The sequence below is a fragment of the Tachyglossus aculeatus genome, chromosome 18 (assembly GCF_015852505.1).
Source record: "Tachyglossus aculeatus isolate mTacAcu1 chromosome 18, mTacAcu1.pri, whole genome shotgun sequence".
In the NCBI taxonomy this organism is placed as follows: domain Eukaryota; kingdom Metazoa; phylum Chordata; class Mammalia; order Monotremata; family Tachyglossidae; genus Tachyglossus; species Tachyglossus aculeatus.
The window spans coordinates 21,272,952-21,291,902 of NC_052083.1; the positions used below are offsets into that span (position 1 = coordinate 21,272,952).

Here is an 18,951-nt window from a genome sequence, read left to right on the forward strand (position 1 = left end):
TGGTAAGTATTTTCATATCCAGCAACTTGTTATGCAGCCCTTGGAATTTTATTTTTGAAAAATGTTGAATTTTGTGAAGCTGACTCAACCTTCTCTTCCTTCACCTACCTATCTGGAGGTTAGAATAAGATTATTTAAAATACTCAGCTATCAGCCCTTATGGGTTTATGTTGATGAGGTGCAAGAGTAGAGACAAAACCGTAGGCTTATTCTTAGGCCCAGGGCTGCTTTAACTTGAAAAGGGTAGAGGTCCCTTTCCCCACTTCAGCCGGGAAAATCTCATTGACTTGTCCCTCCACTTCCTCAATCAATCAATCAACCACTGGTATTTATGGAGTTCTTATGGAGCTCAAGAAACTCTATAAAGCTCTTGGGACAGTGAAATACAATAGAGTTGCTTCCAGCAAAGAAGCAGCTTACTGTAATCTTTTTGCTCTTGGTTAAGAAATGTTAGGTACTTTCCAGACACTTCCACTTCCAAAAGCCTTTTGACAAAGAAAAGAGCAACTGAGTTTGCAGAAGATTCCTGTTGACCCTATCTTCTGGACTCATTTAGAAATCCGTTAGACATTGATTCTTCTGTGTGTATTGGCTGCAGGCTACTCTGACTGAATTCATCTTTAGTTAGATAAGAAAAGTGTACAGTTTAAGTGTGATGGGGCACTAAGTCGTAAGGCAGAACCCTTCTAAGATGATCCTCCCCTTGATTCTGCCATTGCTGCAGAGTAATTTATTTCATAGTAAATATTTCCCTACAAAAATATGGTCTTCCCACACTATCTTGCAATGAGATACCTCATAATTGTGCCAACCTCAATTTTGATGGGACAAATTTTATTTTATTTTTTCAATTTTGGTAGGGATGGTGCACTGAAATCTGAAGTAGTTCAAAGATTTTTCTTAATGGATAGATAGTTATAGCTATTTACAAAATCATCTGGAGGAAAATATTCAGAAATGTTGTTGTTGAAAAGTGTAGATTACTTCTTGTTTTTATAATAGTTTCTGAGTTTGTTAGCATGGGTACAATGACAAACGGTCTTCTTCAGAGGAAGATTTTCAGGTTCATTTTATGTTCCATTTGATTTCCAGAACTTGGATCATCCTTAATATTTGGAAATACTTTACCTTCATTAACTACTAAACTTTTCAAAGTAAGAAGAAACCTGTCTAAGTGGTGGAATGTCTAGAAGACAGAGAAGAGGAAATTCTGAATTTTAAATGGAGGTTTGAATGAAGAAAAATGGGCAATTGAAATTATTAAAATAAGGTAATTTTGTGAGTATGATAAAGCAATTTCCCATTGAGGTGTATTAAATAATTTGGTGGAGGAGCTACTACAGGTAATGTGTGTAATGCGAATAAATGAACTCTTAAGGAGGAAGGAAATGTAGTCATGATGGAGAAGGCCAAGCAAAGATGATGAGTGACCTCTGTAGAAAAGTAGAGGGTTGGAGTAGCGTGTGCTGGTGCCTTGGAAGAAATGTTCTTTAACTGAATTAAGAATTGCTGTGAGAGGGAACCATTCAGTAAGTCCTGGCTTCAGTGGGAGATCTGAGGGCCTGAAGCCCAGACCAGTGATTTCGCAACTATCATCCTCAGGCAGTGGTGAAGGTCAATCAATCAATTTAATTTATTGAGGATCTGTAATTGCAACACATTGTACCAAACATTGAAGAGAGGACAATTCATTCAATAGTATTTATTGAGCACTTACTGTATGCAGAGCACTTTACTAAGCTCTTGGAAGAGTACAATACAACAATAAACAGACACATTCCCTGACCACAAGGAGCTTACAGTCTTGAGGATTAGTAGAAATGAATTAATAGAATGACCCCTGTCCAATAGAAGCTTATAATATAGCAGGGAAGACAGATAAAAAGGAAATAGAAAAGGTGGAGAGTGTATGAATTAGTGCTTAACTAATTTTGTGCATAATATATGTAAGGAGTGTTGTGGGTAATTGCAAATGTTTTACTGAAGTGGTAGTTGAGGCACCTTTAGTCTTTGAGCCTTATGTGGGACAGGAACTAGGCATCAACCTCCTCTGAGGTTGATCTCCCATCCTCCTGTCTCTCCCCACTTCAGTCTATACTTCACTCTGCTGCCCAGATTATCTTTGTGCAGAAATGCTCTGGGCATGTTACTCCCCTCCTCAAAAATCTCCAGAGGCTACCAGTCAACCTATGCATCAAGCAAAAACTCCTCACTTTTGGCTTCAAGGCTCCCTGTCACCTCGTCCCCTCCTACCTCACTTCCCTTCTCTCCATCTACAGCCCAACCCACATCCTCTGCTCCTCTGCCGCTAACCCCCTCATTGTGCCTCGTTCTCGTCTGTCCCACCATCGACCCCTGGCCCACGTCCTTCCCCTGGCCTGGAATGCCCTCCCTCCGCACATCCACCAAGCTAGCTCTCTTCCTCCCTTCAAAGCCCTACTGAGAGCTCACTTCCTCCAGAAGGCCTTCCCAGACTGACCCCCCTTTTTCTTCTCCTCCTCCCCCCCTCGCCGTACCTCCTTCCCCTCCCCACAGAACTTGTATACATATTTGTACAGATTTATTACTCTATTTGTTTTACTTGTACATATTTACTATTCTATTTATTTTGTTAATGATGTGCATGTAGCTTTAATTCTATTTGTTCTGGTGATTTTGACACCTGTCTACATGTTTTGTTTTGTTGTCTGTCTCCCCCTTCTAGACTGTGAGACCATTGTTGGGTAGGGACTGTCTCTATATGTTGCCGACTTGTACTTCCCAAGTGCTTAGTACAGTGCTCTGCACCCAGTAAGCGCTCAATAAATACGATGGAATGAACTGGGCTCAATAAATATGATGGAATGAACTGGGTCCACTCTGATTACCTTGGGCTGGGTACGTAACAAGGGCTTAGCACACATTATCATCATCATCTGCATTATCATCATCATCAACATCACTTTCTGGGTAGAGGATAAACTAATAAGAGAAAGGCCTTCTGGATGAGACCTTATGGATGAGGTGTGATTTTAGAAAGATTCTCTTTCTTTAGATAGAAAGGGATGTGATATGGACAATTCAAAGAGGGGGAGAATTCCAGACAAAGGGATCTTTATCAGTTCTTCAAGTTCTCTATTCATTCATTCATTCAGTCATATTTATTGAGCGCTTAGGCAACATATAGAGACAGTCCATACCCAACAGTGGGCTCACAGTCTATAAGAGGGAGACAGAGAACAAAACAAAACACATTAACAAAATAAAATAAATGGAATAAATATGCACAAATAAAATGAATAAATAAATGGAGTAATAAATACGTACAAACATATACATATATGCAGGTGCTGTGGGAAGGGAAAGGAGGTAAGGTGGGGGGGATGGGGAGGGGGAGGAGGGCGAGAGGAAGAAGGGGGCTCAGTCTGGGTCCAACCTTTGGTTTTAATAGGACTACCACTTCTGTGGACCTCCGAGCATTGCAATGTTGATGGTGTAGTTCATTTTCTTCCCATGTAACAGAAGGAAACTGAATGACCAATAGAAATAACATAGATTTAAGTGAGTTCATTTTGTCAGGATTAACGATTGATCCACAGTTACATATCCCCCTCTTCATGCTGTTCCTCCTCATCGATGCAGTCACTCTTCTGGGGAATCTGCTCATCATTTTGCTCATCATGAAGCATCATCATGCTTCATAGAGAAGCAGCTTGGCTCAGTGGAAAGAGCCCGGGCTTTGGAGTCAGAGGTCCTGGGTTCAAATCCCTACTCCACCACTTGTCAGCTGTGTTACTTTGGGCAAGTCACTTCCCTTCTTTGGGCCTCAGTTACCTCATCTGTAAAATGGGGATGAAGACTGTGAGCCCCCTGTGGAACAACCTAATCACCTTGTAACCTCACCAGCGCTTAGAACAGTGCTTTGCACATAGTAAGCGCTTAACAAATATTATAATAATAATAATAATTATTATTATTATTTTAATCATTGGAGTCAGTTCGCAACTTCACACACCCATGTACTTTATCCTTAGCCATCTGTCTTCCTTTGACTCATGTTATTCATCATTTGTCACCCCTAAGATGCTGGAAAAATTTTTAGGGGACAGGAAAGCCATTTCTTACCCGGGATGTGTGGCCCAGCTCTCTGCTGTAGCTATGATTGAGGTAGTGGTGTATTGTCTTCTGGCAGTGATGGCGTATGATCGATGTGTAGCACTCTGTAAACCCCTGTTATATATAGTCTGCATGCCTCAGAGGCTATGTGCTTTCCTGGTCTCTGCTTCTTACCTGGCAAGTTTCCTGAATGCTATGGTCAGTGTAGCAAGTGTATTTAGTATGCCTTCTATGGATCGAATGAAATTAATCACTTCTACTGTGACCTCCCCCCATTGTTGAACCTGTCCTGTTTGAAACCCAGGCTTGTCCAAGGCTTCCTTGAAGACTGGAGATGGACATAATGAAAGCAATGAAACACTAAAATATTAAAACATCATAAGGAATAAGGACAAATATGCAGTGCATAAAATATGCTTCCTGTTTAATCTCTGTATTTCATTTTGTTTAGATTTGTAATTTCCCATTATCAGTTGTTCTTCTGAACCTTTTCCCAAGTTAAACTGCATGCACTGAAAAAAACTCTGGTGTTCTAGAACCTAACCCCTGACTCATTTTCTTTAAATCAATCACAGCTCAACAATGTCTACTCCTTCTTGAAATCTTCTCCAATTAATATCAACTGTACTGTGGCATATCAATATATTTAATGATAACATTTATTAAGTGCTTACTATGTGCAAAGCACTGTTCTAAGCGCTGGGGAGGTTACAAGGTGATCAGGTTGTCCCACAAGGGGCTCACAGTCTTAATCCCCATTTTACAGATGAGGTAACTGAGGCAAAGAGAAGTTAAGTGACTTGCCCAAAGTCACACAGCTGACAATTGGCAGAGCCAGGATTTGAACCCACGACCTCTGACTCCAAAGCCCGTGCTCTTTCCACTGAGCCATGCTGCTTCTCTATTCTCTATATTTCCCACCATCCCCCACATGTGTATTCAAAGGTGATTTCCCCACAGTTTCCCTGCTGCATCAATGATCCTACCCAATATAAAGAGACTCCCAGTTACCCTTCCAAAACTTTATTGGCATGTACTGTAGCATTGCTGATGGCATTAGAAAAAACCTGGATTCATAAATAATGGCTCTTGGTATCACGCCCTCTTTATCAGCAGACGAGTTATAGATGACATTTCTTCTGAGGTGCCTTTACAGCATTTCTTATAGAATTTGTCTAATTAATTTCCCCTTAGGTTGTATAAACATTGTTGATAGGAAACACCAAATCATATTTCAGTTAAGGTGGAAAGACTTTAGAAAGACTTCTTGCAAACTTCATAAAGTCCATAAACTTAGCTATAATTTTATCTCCTCATATGTGAAAATCTTAGAATGGGACTAAGCAGACCCCAAAGGTGTGAAAAGTGACCAGTAAAAATCTGAGAACTAAATTAGGAAAGTCAATAATGAGACAGGATTATTGTCAAGAAGAGGAGATCTTGGAGGCACTAGGAATGTCACATCAAGTACAAGTATGATCCCTATGCAGGAATCTATTTATCACAGTTTGCATGTTGTCCAGTAAAAGGAGGTCAATTGACACTGTGCCAAGTGCTAGACCTGGGCCTCGTTGCCTCTGAGTTGAGAGCAGATTCTATTACCACAGAGAAAAAAAGAGCCTAATAAATGAGATAAGCATCACTATTCTCCATATACAACCCAGTCCAGACACTTTGTTCCTCTAATACTAACCTTCTCACTGTGCCTCAATCTCACCTACCTTGATTCCTAGCCCATATCCTGCCTCTGACCTAAAACGCCCTCTCTACTCAAATCCGGCAATCAATGGCTCTCCCTACCCTTCAAAGCCTTAGAGAATCAGCGTGGCTCAGTGGAAAGAGCACGGGTTTGGGAGTCAGAGGTCTTGAGTTCTAATCCTGGCTCCACCATTTGTCTGCTGTGTGTTTTTGGGCAGGTCTCTAGGCCTCAGTTCCCTCATCTGTAAAATGGGGATTAAGTCTGTGAGCCCCATGTGGGACAACCTGATTACCTTCTACTTGCCCCAGAGCTTAGAACAGTGCTTGGAACATAGTAAGCACTTAACATTATTATTATTATTATTATTATTAATTCAATCATATTTATTGAGCTCTTACTGTGTGAAGAGCACTTTACAAAGCGATTATTTAAGGCACACCTCCTCCAAGAGGCCTTCCCAGAATACACCCCTCTTTCCTTTTCTCCCACTCCCTTCTGCATCACCCTAACTTGCTCCTTTTTTTCTTCACCCTGCCCAGCCCCACAGCACGTATGTACATATCTGTAATCTAGATCCAATAGGGCTTTGAAGGGGGGAAGAGAGCTAGATTGATGGATCTTCTAGACTGTGAGCCCACTGTTAGGTAGGGACCGTCTCTATATGTTGCCAACTTGTACTTCCCAAGCTCTTAGTACAGTGCTCTGCACACAGTAAGCACTCAATAAATACGATTGAATGAATGAATAAATGATTGAATCTGAGGAGAGAGGGCATTCCAGGCCAGAGGTAAGACGCGGGCCAGGGGTCGACGGTGGGACAGGTGAGAATGAAGCACAGTGAGGAGGTTAGCAGCAGAGGAGTGGAGTGTGCTAGCTGGGCTGTAGAAGGAGAGAAGGGAGGTTAGGTAGGAGGAGGCAAGGTGATGGAGAGCTTGAAGCCAATAGTGTGGAGTTTTTGCTTCATAAGAAGGTTGATAGGAAACCACTGGAGATTTTTGATGAGAGGAGTGACATGCCCAGAGCATTTTTATAGAAAGATAATCTGGGAAATACCTGTTCTCCCTCCTAGTTAGTCAGTGAGCTCCACATGAGACCTGAGTATTTTGTATATACCGCAGTAGTTGGTACCGTGCTTGGCATTATAAGTGCTGAACAAATACCACAGGTCTTTAAGTGCTTGGTTCTATTCATTCCTGGGACACCGTATGTGGGAAACAAATGTCAGTTATTACTATGAAGGTCTTACCAGACACCGGAATAGTAAATACAGTACTTCCGCTTCTCCAGTCTCCACCAAACCCAAATGAACTGCCCTCATGACTGCAGCTGGTGTGATGGGGAAGGTAAGGTCTGAAAGAACCAAAACAACCTTACATCCCAGACCAAGAACCATAAATTTAGCCCAGTCATTAAACTGATTCATTTAGCTGACTTGAGTATCTCTAAGTGAACCTGTGACCATCATTTTTTCCCTGCAGCTCATGCCCTGTGCTGTACTGTCTGTCTTCTTCTGAAATTACAGTATTCTGATGATGTATTGTCTCATTGGAACGACATACTTCCAATAATATTTGTCATTCACTTTCTAGTGCCAAGATTGGGTCATTGCTAGACTGTACATAGAATAAGATCCATAAGAATCTAGTAGGAGAGAGGAATTTAAGAGGGAAAGATTATTCTGATTCCTTTACCAAATCAATCAATCATTGATATTAATTGATGGCTTACTGTGTGTGCAGAGCACTGTACAAAACGCTTGGGTGAATAAAAGACAATATAGGTGGCAGACATGATTCCTGCCCAAAACCAGCTCCAACTGTGCGGCTTGCTCATGTGCTTATATAGCAGCAAGACACTATCTATGCAATCTGTATGGTATACTATTTTTCTGTTTTAATATCGTTAAAACATCTAATTGTATTCTAGTTTCATTGTTGTGATTTCAACCCAGAAAGACAACCTTGAACTGTAACAACTGTGAAACATCTCATTTTTTATTAATAAGAATTTTTCATCTATTGTTATTTCTTTTTTCAAATCGTATTTGATGGTATTAAATGGTATTTGTTGTTAAAGTATACTTAAATAGTGATTATTCGTGTATCACATTTTTTGAATGACTACAAATGTTTTTATCTCTACCCAACAAAATGCAAAAATCCTCACTAAAGTCTAGATTATCAACACCTTGTCTCCACTATGGGTATCATTTTTTAATGGTATTTGCTATGTACCAGGGACTCTACTATGTGCTGGGGAAGACACAAGTTAATCAGGATGGACACAGCCCATGTCCTACATGGAGCTCATAGCTCATTTTACAAGTGAGGTAACTGGGCAGAGAGACGTTAGGTGTCTTGGCCAAGGTCACAAAGTAGAAAAAGGGCAGAGTCAGGATTAAAACTCAGATAATTGTGATTCCCAGGTTTGTGATTTAGCCACTAGGACAGGCTGCTCCACATCCATGCAGCCCAATTAATCAATACTTCACAACATCGCTTAAGTCTGCCCTGTGCTCTCCATCCAAACTGTTACCACATTAATCCAAGCACTTCTCCTATACCATCTTGATTACTACATCAGTCTCCTCACTGAACTCCTTGGCTCCTGTCTCTCCCCATTCCAGTCCATACTTCACTCTGCTGCCCAGATCGTTTTTCTACAAAAATGCTCAGTCTATGTTTCAACCTTGCCAAGAAACTCCAGTGGTTCCACATCCATCTCTGCATCAAACAGAAGCTCTTTACCATAGGCTTGAAACCACTCAATCACCATACCTGCTAGTATCTCACTTCGCTACTCTCCTCACACTTTACTCCTCTAATGCCTACCTATTTACTGTACCCCAAACTGCCACATTTCACCTCTAACCTCTCACCCACCTCCTAGCTCTGACCTGGAATGCCCATTCATTCATTTATTAAATTGTATCTATTTAGTGCGTACTGTGTGCACAGCACTGTACAAAGCACTTGGGAAGTACGAGTTGGCAACATATAGAGACGGTCCCTACCAACAGACAATTAATCTCCATGACTTCAAGCAATACTGAAGTGACATCTCTTCAAAATGAGCTTCCCAGGCTAAACCCTCATTTCCTATTTCCCCACACCCTTCTGCATTACCATGATTTGCTCCCTTTATTCATCCCCACTCAGCCCCACGGCACATAAACACACATCTGTAATTCATTCACTTAAATGAATGACTGTGTCCCCCTCTAGACTTTAAGCTCACTGTGGGCAGGGAATGTGTCTGTTATACTGTTTATCTGTACTCGCCCAAGCGCTTAGTATAGTGTTCTGAGCACAATAAGTGCTCAATAAATTTGATCAATTGATGGACTGAAGCAGAGCACTGTTCTAAGTCCTTGAGAGAAAACAATACAACGGGGGTTGGTAGACATGTTCCCTGCCCAAAAGGAGTTTACAGATTACAAAAGGAGCTTTTACAGTCCAGAAACCAGCTAGCCTTCATGCTGAGCTGCAGAAGAGCTTGATGGCATAGCTCTTTTCCCAACAGCCAAACCAGCAGTGAAAAAAAAGAGCCTCTTCTGGCCCTGGAGGTTTTGTAATAAGAGCTCTTCCATCTACTGCCTCTTGGTTACTTGAATCTGCTCTGGAGAGTCTCACTTCACTTGGACCACTTTAACTATCAAAATTCAATCAGATTATCTGATTGTTTCATCATACCTGATTAATAATAATCACTATTTATTATAAGGCCTTTGACTGTGTGGATCACTGGAAACTCTGGAGCACACTAAGGAAAATGGGCATGCCAGAACATTTAATTGCATTAATAGGGCACCTGATGGTCCCTATTGTACTTAGTACAGCACTTTGACCATCGTACGTGCTTCAGAAATACTTTTTATTTATTATAACAATCTCAAGACCCTTCTCCTCTCACCCCATTTTTGAAGGATGTGATGTCTGTTCTGTAGGATGACTTAAAATATAGAGAAAATTAGGTTCAAATGGTAACTCGTGGGTATTTTATTCAGTTAGGCAAGTATTCTGACATTGATCTTTCTGGAGGTTCCAATGAATTAACCAGAGGAATTGAGATTGAGCGTAATAGAATGGGCAAAGCATGAAGAGACAGCAGCGGCCGTGTTTACCTACTGTATAATAGTGTTCTTTCCAAAGCACGTACTACAGTTCTCAGTACACAGTAAATGTTGAAGACATACAACTGACTGATTGATTGAATGATTTATAGAAGACCACTGTGAGTGGAATCAGCATTAGATAAAAAGTAAGATGGAAGAATTGAGGAGGGTAAATGAATATCCAAAGTGGAAGGATTGAAAAATCTGCACTGAGCATCTCCCCAGGCCCCTCATAACCATACAGGACAAGAGAGCTAAGATAAAGATGATTATGCACAGAGTGAAACTCTGGTAGGTAAACTCAAGATAATTCAAGGTCTGCACCTCTGACCAATGTGCCTGAGGTTAATTGCAAAAGTCATGAATGAACTCAGGGGACTTTATGAGAAAATGAAGTACTCCTAACTAAAGCATAATAAACACCTGCTTAGATTCAGTTTTCAACTCTGAAACATATAAATAGCAATAGCTACCCCCTACCTACCTCTTGTTTTTCTTATTACACTTAATCCTAAAATAATAAGAACACTTTAATGATTCTCTGTGGTTTTCAGGTTTAAAAAAACCTCATCAAGTTATCTAGGGATTCAGTTCCCAAATGTCACCTAGTATTTAATTCTCAAGGACTGTCTAGGAATCCATAAAAACAATATTTTCATGATTGGGTAACATTTTCCTTTCCATTTGGTCGTCAGACTTCTTTCATGGTGGTTATGGGAATGGGTAGGGTGCTTGAGACTAGGATTAGTGGAGTGCAAGATTCAATGGCTTGTGGTTTAGGTACTCCCAGGCACAATGTGTGTTCGATCTAAATGAAGTTTGGGGCCTTTCTTTCTTATGAAAAAATACGAAATTTATTCAACCCCTTTCCATCTAATGCTGACCAGTGTCACTGATAATCTGATCATCTACATTGTTACTGTAGTAGGGAACCTGGACATTGCACTTTAAATTATTTTGACTCCTGGTTCTCTACTCGCTTTTAAATAGTCATTGCCATGCTGCCAGTCCAGTAGGACAGCACCTCCACTCTCCACTTGCAGCAGATGAAAGACAAGACACTAATGGCAGCTGGAAATGGCACTTTGGTAACAGAATTCATTCTTTTTGGATTCAATGATGACCAAAACGTACAAAGCCATCAATTTTGGACTCTTTCTAGTGATTTACATGATCACCTTGATGGGCAACCTTGGCATAATTATGTTAATTCGGGCCAGCCCCCAATTACACACCCCTATGTACTATTTCCTCAGCCATTTGTCTCTTTCTGACATGTGCTATTTGTCATCGGTCACTCTAAAGATGCTGGAGAACCTCCTGCAAGGGAAGAGAACCATTTCCTTTGGGGGTTGTGCTGTTCAGTTTGCTGTGGCTTCAACCTTTGGGACCAAAGAGTGCTTCTTACTAGCAGCAATGGCTTTTGATCACTACTCTGCCATCTGCAGGCCTCTGCTCTACCCACTCATCATGTCCAACAAGGTGCATGTCCAGCTGGTCGTGGCTACCTATGTAAGCAGCTGTGTCAATGCAGTGATTTTTGAAAGTTCGGTGTTTAGTTTGTCTTTCTGTGGGCCAAATGAAATCAATCACTTCTGTTGTGATTTATCTCCTGTGTTGGAGCTTGCCTGTTCCAACCCCCGAGTGGATCAAGTCTTGAATTCTATCACATCAATTCCCATCATTTTGGTCACGATTCTCATCATAGCCATCTCCTATCTGTGTATCCTCTCTGCAATTCTGAAAATCCCCTCTACTGAGGTAAGACACAAGGCTTTCTCCACCTGTTCCTCTCATCTGACCGCCGTCACGCTGTTCTATGGGACTCTGACGTTTATTTATAAGCAGCCAAACTCCAGGTACTCAATGGATCAGAAGAAAGTAGTGTCTGTGTTCTATATGGTTGTGATCCCCATGAATAACCCCCTGATTTATAGCCTAAGGAACAGGATGTGAAGGAAGCTCTCAGAAGAATATTGATTATTAAAAGGTGTCCTGATTTGATGCAATGAACAAGAAGCCTTTTTGATCCTCACACAGTTAAGGGAACTGAGGTTATCTGTGTTACCCTAAGGTTTTAAAATAGTTATCGGGGTAGAATCTTCCCTTTTTGTGTGAGGCAATTTGGGTATAAATGATTCTTTCCAGGTGAGGAGGGGATAAGACATTCCTTCTGACCCTTTCAGAATCTCTCTGGGATTATTACTGCTGCTGCTTTCACCAAACAGCAAGCCAGCCAGAGATATGGGCAAGGGAAGAAGCACTGCACAGTGGATAGTGCCTAGCCCTGGGAGTCAGAAGGTCATGGGTTAGTACCATGTTGGCACAATTATTCATCCTATCCCAACTGGATTACTGCATCAGTCTTCTTTCCAACCTTCCATCCTTCTGTCTCTCACTACTTCAGTCCATACTTCACTCTGCTGCCCAGATTATCTTTCTACAGAACTGTTTCAGACATGCCACCCCCCTCCTCAAACATCTCCAGTGGTTGCCCATCAACTTCCATTTCAAACGAAAACTCTTCACTATTGGCTTTAAAGCTCTCCATCACCTTGCCCCTTCTTACCTCCCTTCCCTTCTCTCCTTCTACAGCCCAGCCCACACACTCTGCTCCTCTGGAGTTTTGATCTTGCCTGTCCCACTGTCGACCCCTGGTCCACGTCCTACCTCTGGCCTGGAATGCTCTCCCTCCTCAAATCTGCCAATCACTCTCCCCCCTTCAAAGCCCTAAGCCCTACTGAAGGCTCACCTCCTCCAGGAGGCCTACGCAGACTAAGCCCCCCTTTCCCCAGCTCCCCTTCCCTTCTACGTCACCTCGACGTACTCCTTTTGCTCTTCCCCACCTCCCCACCACAGAGCACATACATATATATGTATATAGTTATAATTTCATTTATTCATATTGTTGCCTGCTTACTTGTTTTGATGTATATATATAAAATTTTATTTATTTATATTGATGCCTGCTTACTTGTTTTGATGTCTGTCTCCCCCTTACTAGAATGTAAGACCATTGTGGGCATGGATTGTCTCTATTGACGAATTATACTTTCCAAGTGCTTAGTACAGGGCTCGGAACAAAGTAAGTGCTCAATAAATGTGATTGAATTGAATGAATGGGCTCTATATCCGGCTCCTCCAGGTGTCTGCTGTGAGCCCTTGTGGGACCCTATTATCTTATATCTACCCCAGCACTCAGGACAGAGCTTGGTACATATTAAAGACTTAACAAATATCACAATTATTATTTAGAGGTCTTAACTGACACTGGAAGATTAAATATGTTACCTCCCCTTCTCCAATCTCCACCAGACCCAAATGAACAGACCTCATTGCTGCAGCTGGGGTGATGGGAAAAATTAGGTCTAGAAGTCCATATCCCAGACCCAGAACCACAAATTTAGCCCAGTCATTAAACTGATTCATTTAGATGACTTGTGTAGGTATAAGTGAACCCGTGGTCAGCATTTCCTTACCTGCAGCTTGTTCCTTGTGCTCTACTCTGTGCCTTCTTCACAAATTGCTAAATCCTGCTAGCATATTGTACCGTTGGAACAGCATACTTTTATTAGTATTTGTCATGCACTTTCTAGTGCCATAATCAGGATTAGAATCCAGATCCTCCTGACTCCCAAGTCCTGAATGCCATGGCCATATTCTAGCCACTAGTCTATGTTGCTCTGAGAGAATTTTTCATTACAGAAATGCTACACACCCTATTTGATGAAAATTCCCAGGGTAACAGAGGTTGGGAAGAATGAAAACATTTTGCCAACATACAGATGCAAGTATGTACACAAACACATGAACACACTCATACACATGTGGGAGAGGATGTCTTTTAGGTTATCAGTAGAGTGACTGGGTCATGCTTGGGTTAGTCAGAAAACGAATCATATTCCAATGTATTAATATTTTCATGCAGGCAAAACCTACTGAGAACAGTGATTTTTCTTTTTTTAAGCAATGAAAAAACTTCATGGTCTAGAGGCTAAATGATAAAAAGATAGAGAATCTGGGGAGGGCCTGGAAATACCAAGGTTATAACATTAATTTCGTTTCTTGATTTTGATATAGCTGGCAAAAGTGTTTACATGAATAAAATATGGAGATGATGTCTTTCCATACCTCCTGATTAATTCATTAATAATTAATCGATCCAGCAATGGTATTTATTGAGCACTTGCTATGTCCAGAGTACTGTACCAAGTGCTTGGGAGCATACAATGCAACAGAGATGGCAAACCCCATCCCTACCCTGAAAGAGCTTCGATGACCTTGATTCTCCCTCTTACATTCAAGCAGCTGGTAGTGGAGATCCTGTCTAATTTACACTTGTGTGTTCTTTCCCAGCACTAAGTACATTAAGTGAGAAGCACCACTGCTTATTAGATAAATAAAACATTGGGAGTCAGAAGCAACGGGGTTCTAATCCCAGCTCTTCCACTTGTCTGCTGTGTGACCCTGGGAAAGTCACTTCACTTCTCTGGGCCTCAGTTACCTCACCTGTAAAATAGGGATTAAGACTATTAGCCCAGTATGGGACAAGGACTGTGTCCAACTCGATTTCCTTGTATACTCCCAGCACTTAGTACAGTGCCTGGGATAGACCTTAAGCTCTCTGTGGGAAAAGGGAACATAATAATAAAAATGGTATCTGTTAAGCACTTACTATGTGCCAAGCACTGTAGTAAGCCCTGGAGTGGATATAAGAAAATCAGGTTGGATACAGTCCCTGTCCCACGTGGGGCTCAGAGACTCAATCCCTAGTTTACAGATGATGTAACTGAGGCTCATCAACATCATCATCATCAATCGTATTTATTGAGCGCTTACTATGTGCACAGCACTGTACTAAGCGCTTGGGAAGTACAAATTGGCAACATATAGAGACAGTCCCTACCCAACAGTGGGCTCACAGTCTAAAAGGGGGAGACAGAGAACAAAAGCAAACATACTAACAAAATAAAATAAATAGAATAGATATGTACAAATAAAATAAATAAATAAATAAATAAATAGAGTAATAAATATGTACAAACATATATACATATATACAGGTGCTGTGGGGAAGGGAAGGAGGTAAGATGGGGGGATGGAGAGAGGGACGAGGGGGAGAGGAAGGAAGGGGCTCAGCTGGTCACCAATGACCTCCTGCTTGCCAAATCCAATGGCTCCTACTATATCTTAATCTTTCTCGACCTCTCAGCTGCCTTCGACACTGTGGGCCACTCCCTTCTCCTCAACATGCTATCCAACCTTGGCTTCACAGACTCCATCCTCTCCTGGTTCTCCTCTTATCTGTCCGGCCGTTCATTCTCAGTCTCTTTTGCGGGCTCCTCCTCCCCCTTCCATCCCCTTACTGTAGGGGTTCCTCAAGGGTCAGTTGTTCGTCCCCTTCTGTTCTCTATCTACACTCACTCCCTTGGTGAACTCATTCACTCTCACGGCTTCAACTATCATCTCTACACTGATGACACCCAGATCTACATCTCTGCCCCTGCTCTCTCTCCCTCCCTCCAGGCTAGTATCTCCTCCTGCCTTCAAGACATCTCCATCTGGATGTCTGCCCGCCATATAAAACTGAACATGTCCAAGACTGAACTCCTTATCTTCCCTTCCAAACCCTGCCCTCTCCCTGACTTTCCCAACACTGTTGACGGCACTACCATGCTTCCCGTTTCACAAGCCCACAACCTTGGTGTTATTCTCGACTCCACTCTCTCATTCACCCCTCACATCCAATCCATCACCAAAACCTGCCGTTCTCACCTCTGCAACATCGCCAAGATCCGCTCTTTCCTCTCCATCCAAACCGCTACCCTGCTGGTTCAATCTCTCATCCTATCCTGACTGGATTACTGCATCAGCCTCCTCTCTGATCTCCCATCCTTCTGTCTCTCCCCACTTCCATCCATACTTCACTCTGCTGCCCAGATTATCTGTGAGAAGAAATGCTCTGGGCACGTTACTCCCCTCCTCAAAAATCTCCAGTGGCTGCCTGTCAATGTATGAATCAAGAAAAAACTCCTCACTCTCGGCTTCAAGGCTCTCTGTCACCTATCCCCCTCCTACCCCACCTCCCTTTTCTCCTTCTATAGCCCAGCCCGCACCCTTTGCTCCTCTGCCACTAACCTCCTCACTGTACCTCGTTCTCACCTGTTTCGCCGTCGACCCCCGGCCCACGCCCTTCCCCTGGCCTGGAATGTCCTCCCTCCACACTCTCCTTCTCCTTTCAAAACCCTACTAAGAGCTCACCTCCTCCAGGAAGCCTTCCCAGACTGATCCCCCTTTTCCCTCTCCTCCTCCCCATCCCCCCCGCCCTATCTCCTTCCCCTCCCCACAGCACTTGTGTATATTTGTACAGATTTATTACTCTATTTATTTTACTAGTACATATTTACTATTATATTGATTTTGTTAATGATGTGCATATAGCTTTAATTCTATTTGTTCTGACGATTTTGACACCTGTCTACATGTTTTGGTTTGTTTTCTCTCTCCCCCTGCTAGACTGTGAACCCGTTGTTGAGTAGGGACCATCTCTATATGTTGCCGACTTGTACTTCCTAAGCGCTTAGTACAGTGCTTTGCATACAGTAAACGCTCAATAAATACGATTGAATGAATGAATGAGTGTACAAAACTCAATGGCAAGTGCCAGGGCTCATAACTACCATCTCAATTGTACTCTCCATAGTGCTTAATACAGTGCTCATAGCATAACAGTAAGTGGTAAATAGTTCATGAAAATTGGAAATAGTCAAATATCAGTATTTCTCCTTTACAAAAGTGTAAAACATTCGCTCATTTTCCCTGATTGTCAGTAGTTTTTCCTTTAAACTATCAGGAAATGGATCATTTTCTATTACTGCCCTCAGGTTAATAAAACACCTCTTTCCTACAGATATGTTATAGTTCAAATGATTAAGCTGAATCAACCTTTGTCAATACATATTTTATTTTTTATCAAAATGATGTAGTCAATATTCAGTTTTATTTGGAAAGTGTGTTTCTTCTGACGATTTTCCAAAAAGCTTCCTTCACATTCTTGTTCCTCAGGCTATAGATAAGGGGATTTAGCATTGGACTCACAAAGGTATAGAAAACTGCTATTATTTTTGATTGCTCTACAGACGTATCAGTTGGGGGTCTTACATACATACAGAAAAGAGTTCCGTAGAATATAGTCACTACTATCAAATGTGATCCACAGGTGGAGAAGGCTTTCCTCCTTCCTTCAGCAGAGCGCATCGTCAGAACGGCTATCAGAATGAAGACGTATGAAACAAGGATGATAAGGAGTGAGTTGGAGAGGTTAAAGCCAGCCACTATAAACATTGACATTTCCTTGATGAAAGTATCGGAGCAAGCCAGTCTTATGAGAGGTGGATCAGCACAGGAGAAATGGTTGATTGTGTTGGAGTCACAGAACGTCAAGCGATATGTCCACATGGTTTCCATCAGCCCGCTAAGAAATCCATATATATATGGAGCAACCACTAAGCGGAGACATACAGCCCTCGTCATTCTGCTGTGATAAAGCAAGGGTCTACAGATGGCCACGTACCGGTCATAGGCCATAACAGCCAGCATGTAGTATTCTGTAATCACCAGGGCAATAAAGAAATAACACTGCACTAAACAGGAAGTCAAGGAAATGGTTTTCTTCTTTGAGTAGAAATCTGTCAGCATTTTGGGAGTGACATTTGTGGAATAACAAAGATCCAGAAAGGACAAACTTGAGAGAAAAAAGTACATGGGGGTGTGAAGCCGGGAATCTATCCAGATCAGCATAAGCAACCCAAGGTTTCCTATCATTGTGATAAGGTAGATAAATAGAAAGAGCACAAAGAGTACAGGCTGTAGCTCTGGGCGATCCGTTAGCCCCATCAGAATAAATTCCGTGACTAGGGTGCCATTTCTCTGGGACATTTCCTTAGGTTTTGGCATAATCCGCTCAGATAAATTGAAACAGAGAAAAAGGATGAGGATTCTATCAATGTAGACACTCTCTGACTCCTATCTCTCTCCCACTCACATGAGAACACTTCAAGGAATCTCACCATCTTTAAAGACGGGTGACGACTTGCATAATTACAGGCTGGAGAAGTCAACTTCATTCATCCATTTGGGCTGAGATACCTATTACAAAAATATGTACAGTATCTGTTTAGTGCTTACCATGTGCCAAGGACTATGCTTAGCTCTGGGAAAGTGGCAAGAGAGAGTCCCTGTCACAGATGGGACTCTATCTAAACAGGAGAGAGAACAGGAATTGAATCCCCATTTTACAGTTGAAGAAATTGAAGCACAGTATAGTTAAGTGACTTGTCCAAGGTCACACAACTGGCAAGGGGCAGAGCTGGGGTTTGAACTTGGATCCTATGTTTAGTTTTGTTCTCTGTCTCCCCCTTTTAGACTGTGAGCCCACTGTTGGGTAGGGACTGTCTCTATATGTTGCCAACTTGTACTTCCCAAGCGCTTAGTACAGTGCTCAGCACACAGTAAGCACTCAATAAATACGATTGATTGATTGATTGATTGATTGATTGATTGATCCTCTGACTCCCTGACCTATGCTTTTGAGGTCTGGGGCCCATGCTTTTGACACTAAGGTTTGCTACTCCCTTCTCCACCATTATATTGAAATTTTCTCTATGCTATGCCTGATTTCTGTCAGATCAGGTAGAGTCCTAGAATTCCCAATGCTAGAATTGTTAAGGGATTCTCTTAAGGCTTAAACTATTCCCAGAGAAGAAGTTAGTATCCCTGTAGGCTATGTTAGTTCTTGAGGGTGAAAGGGTACTAGTTAGCTCAAAGTTAATGATAATTATGTTATTTCTTAAGTCTTTACACCATGTCAAGTATTATCTAAGTGTTGGGGTAGATAAAAGATAATCAGATCAGATACAGTTCCTGTCCCCCAGAAGGCTCACAGTCTGAGTAGAAGGGAGAACAGGCATTGCATCCCCATTTTGCAGCTGGGGAAAATGAGACACAGCAAAGTTAAGTGACTTGGCCAAGGTCACACAGCAGG

The 18,951-nt window shown here is 41.9% G+C and overlaps 1 protein-coding gene and 1 pseudogene across 1 annotated transcript; one reads left to right on the plus strand and one right to left on the minus strand.

The window, feature by feature from the left end:
* Window positions 1-4,062: 4,062 nt before the first annotated feature.
* On the plus strand, window positions 4,063-11,864 carry LOC119940038 (annotated as a pseudogene).
* A 5,043-nt stretch (window positions 11,865-16,907) lies between these two features.
* On the minus strand, window positions 16,908-17,864 carry LOC119940363 (olfactory receptor 1030-like). Its single transcript, XM_038760599.1, has one exon. The coding sequence runs from the start codon at window positions 17,862-17,864 to the stop codon at window positions 16,908-16,910; it is 957 nt and encodes a 318-aa protein (XP_038616527.1).
* Between the last annotated feature and the right edge of the window lie 1,087 nt (window positions 17,865-18,951).

Coding starts and splice junctions, on each gene's coding strand:
- LOC119940363 (XM_038760599.1), bottom strand. CDS start 17,864: ATGCCAAAACCTAAGGAAATGTCCCAGAGAAATGGCACCCTAGTCACG.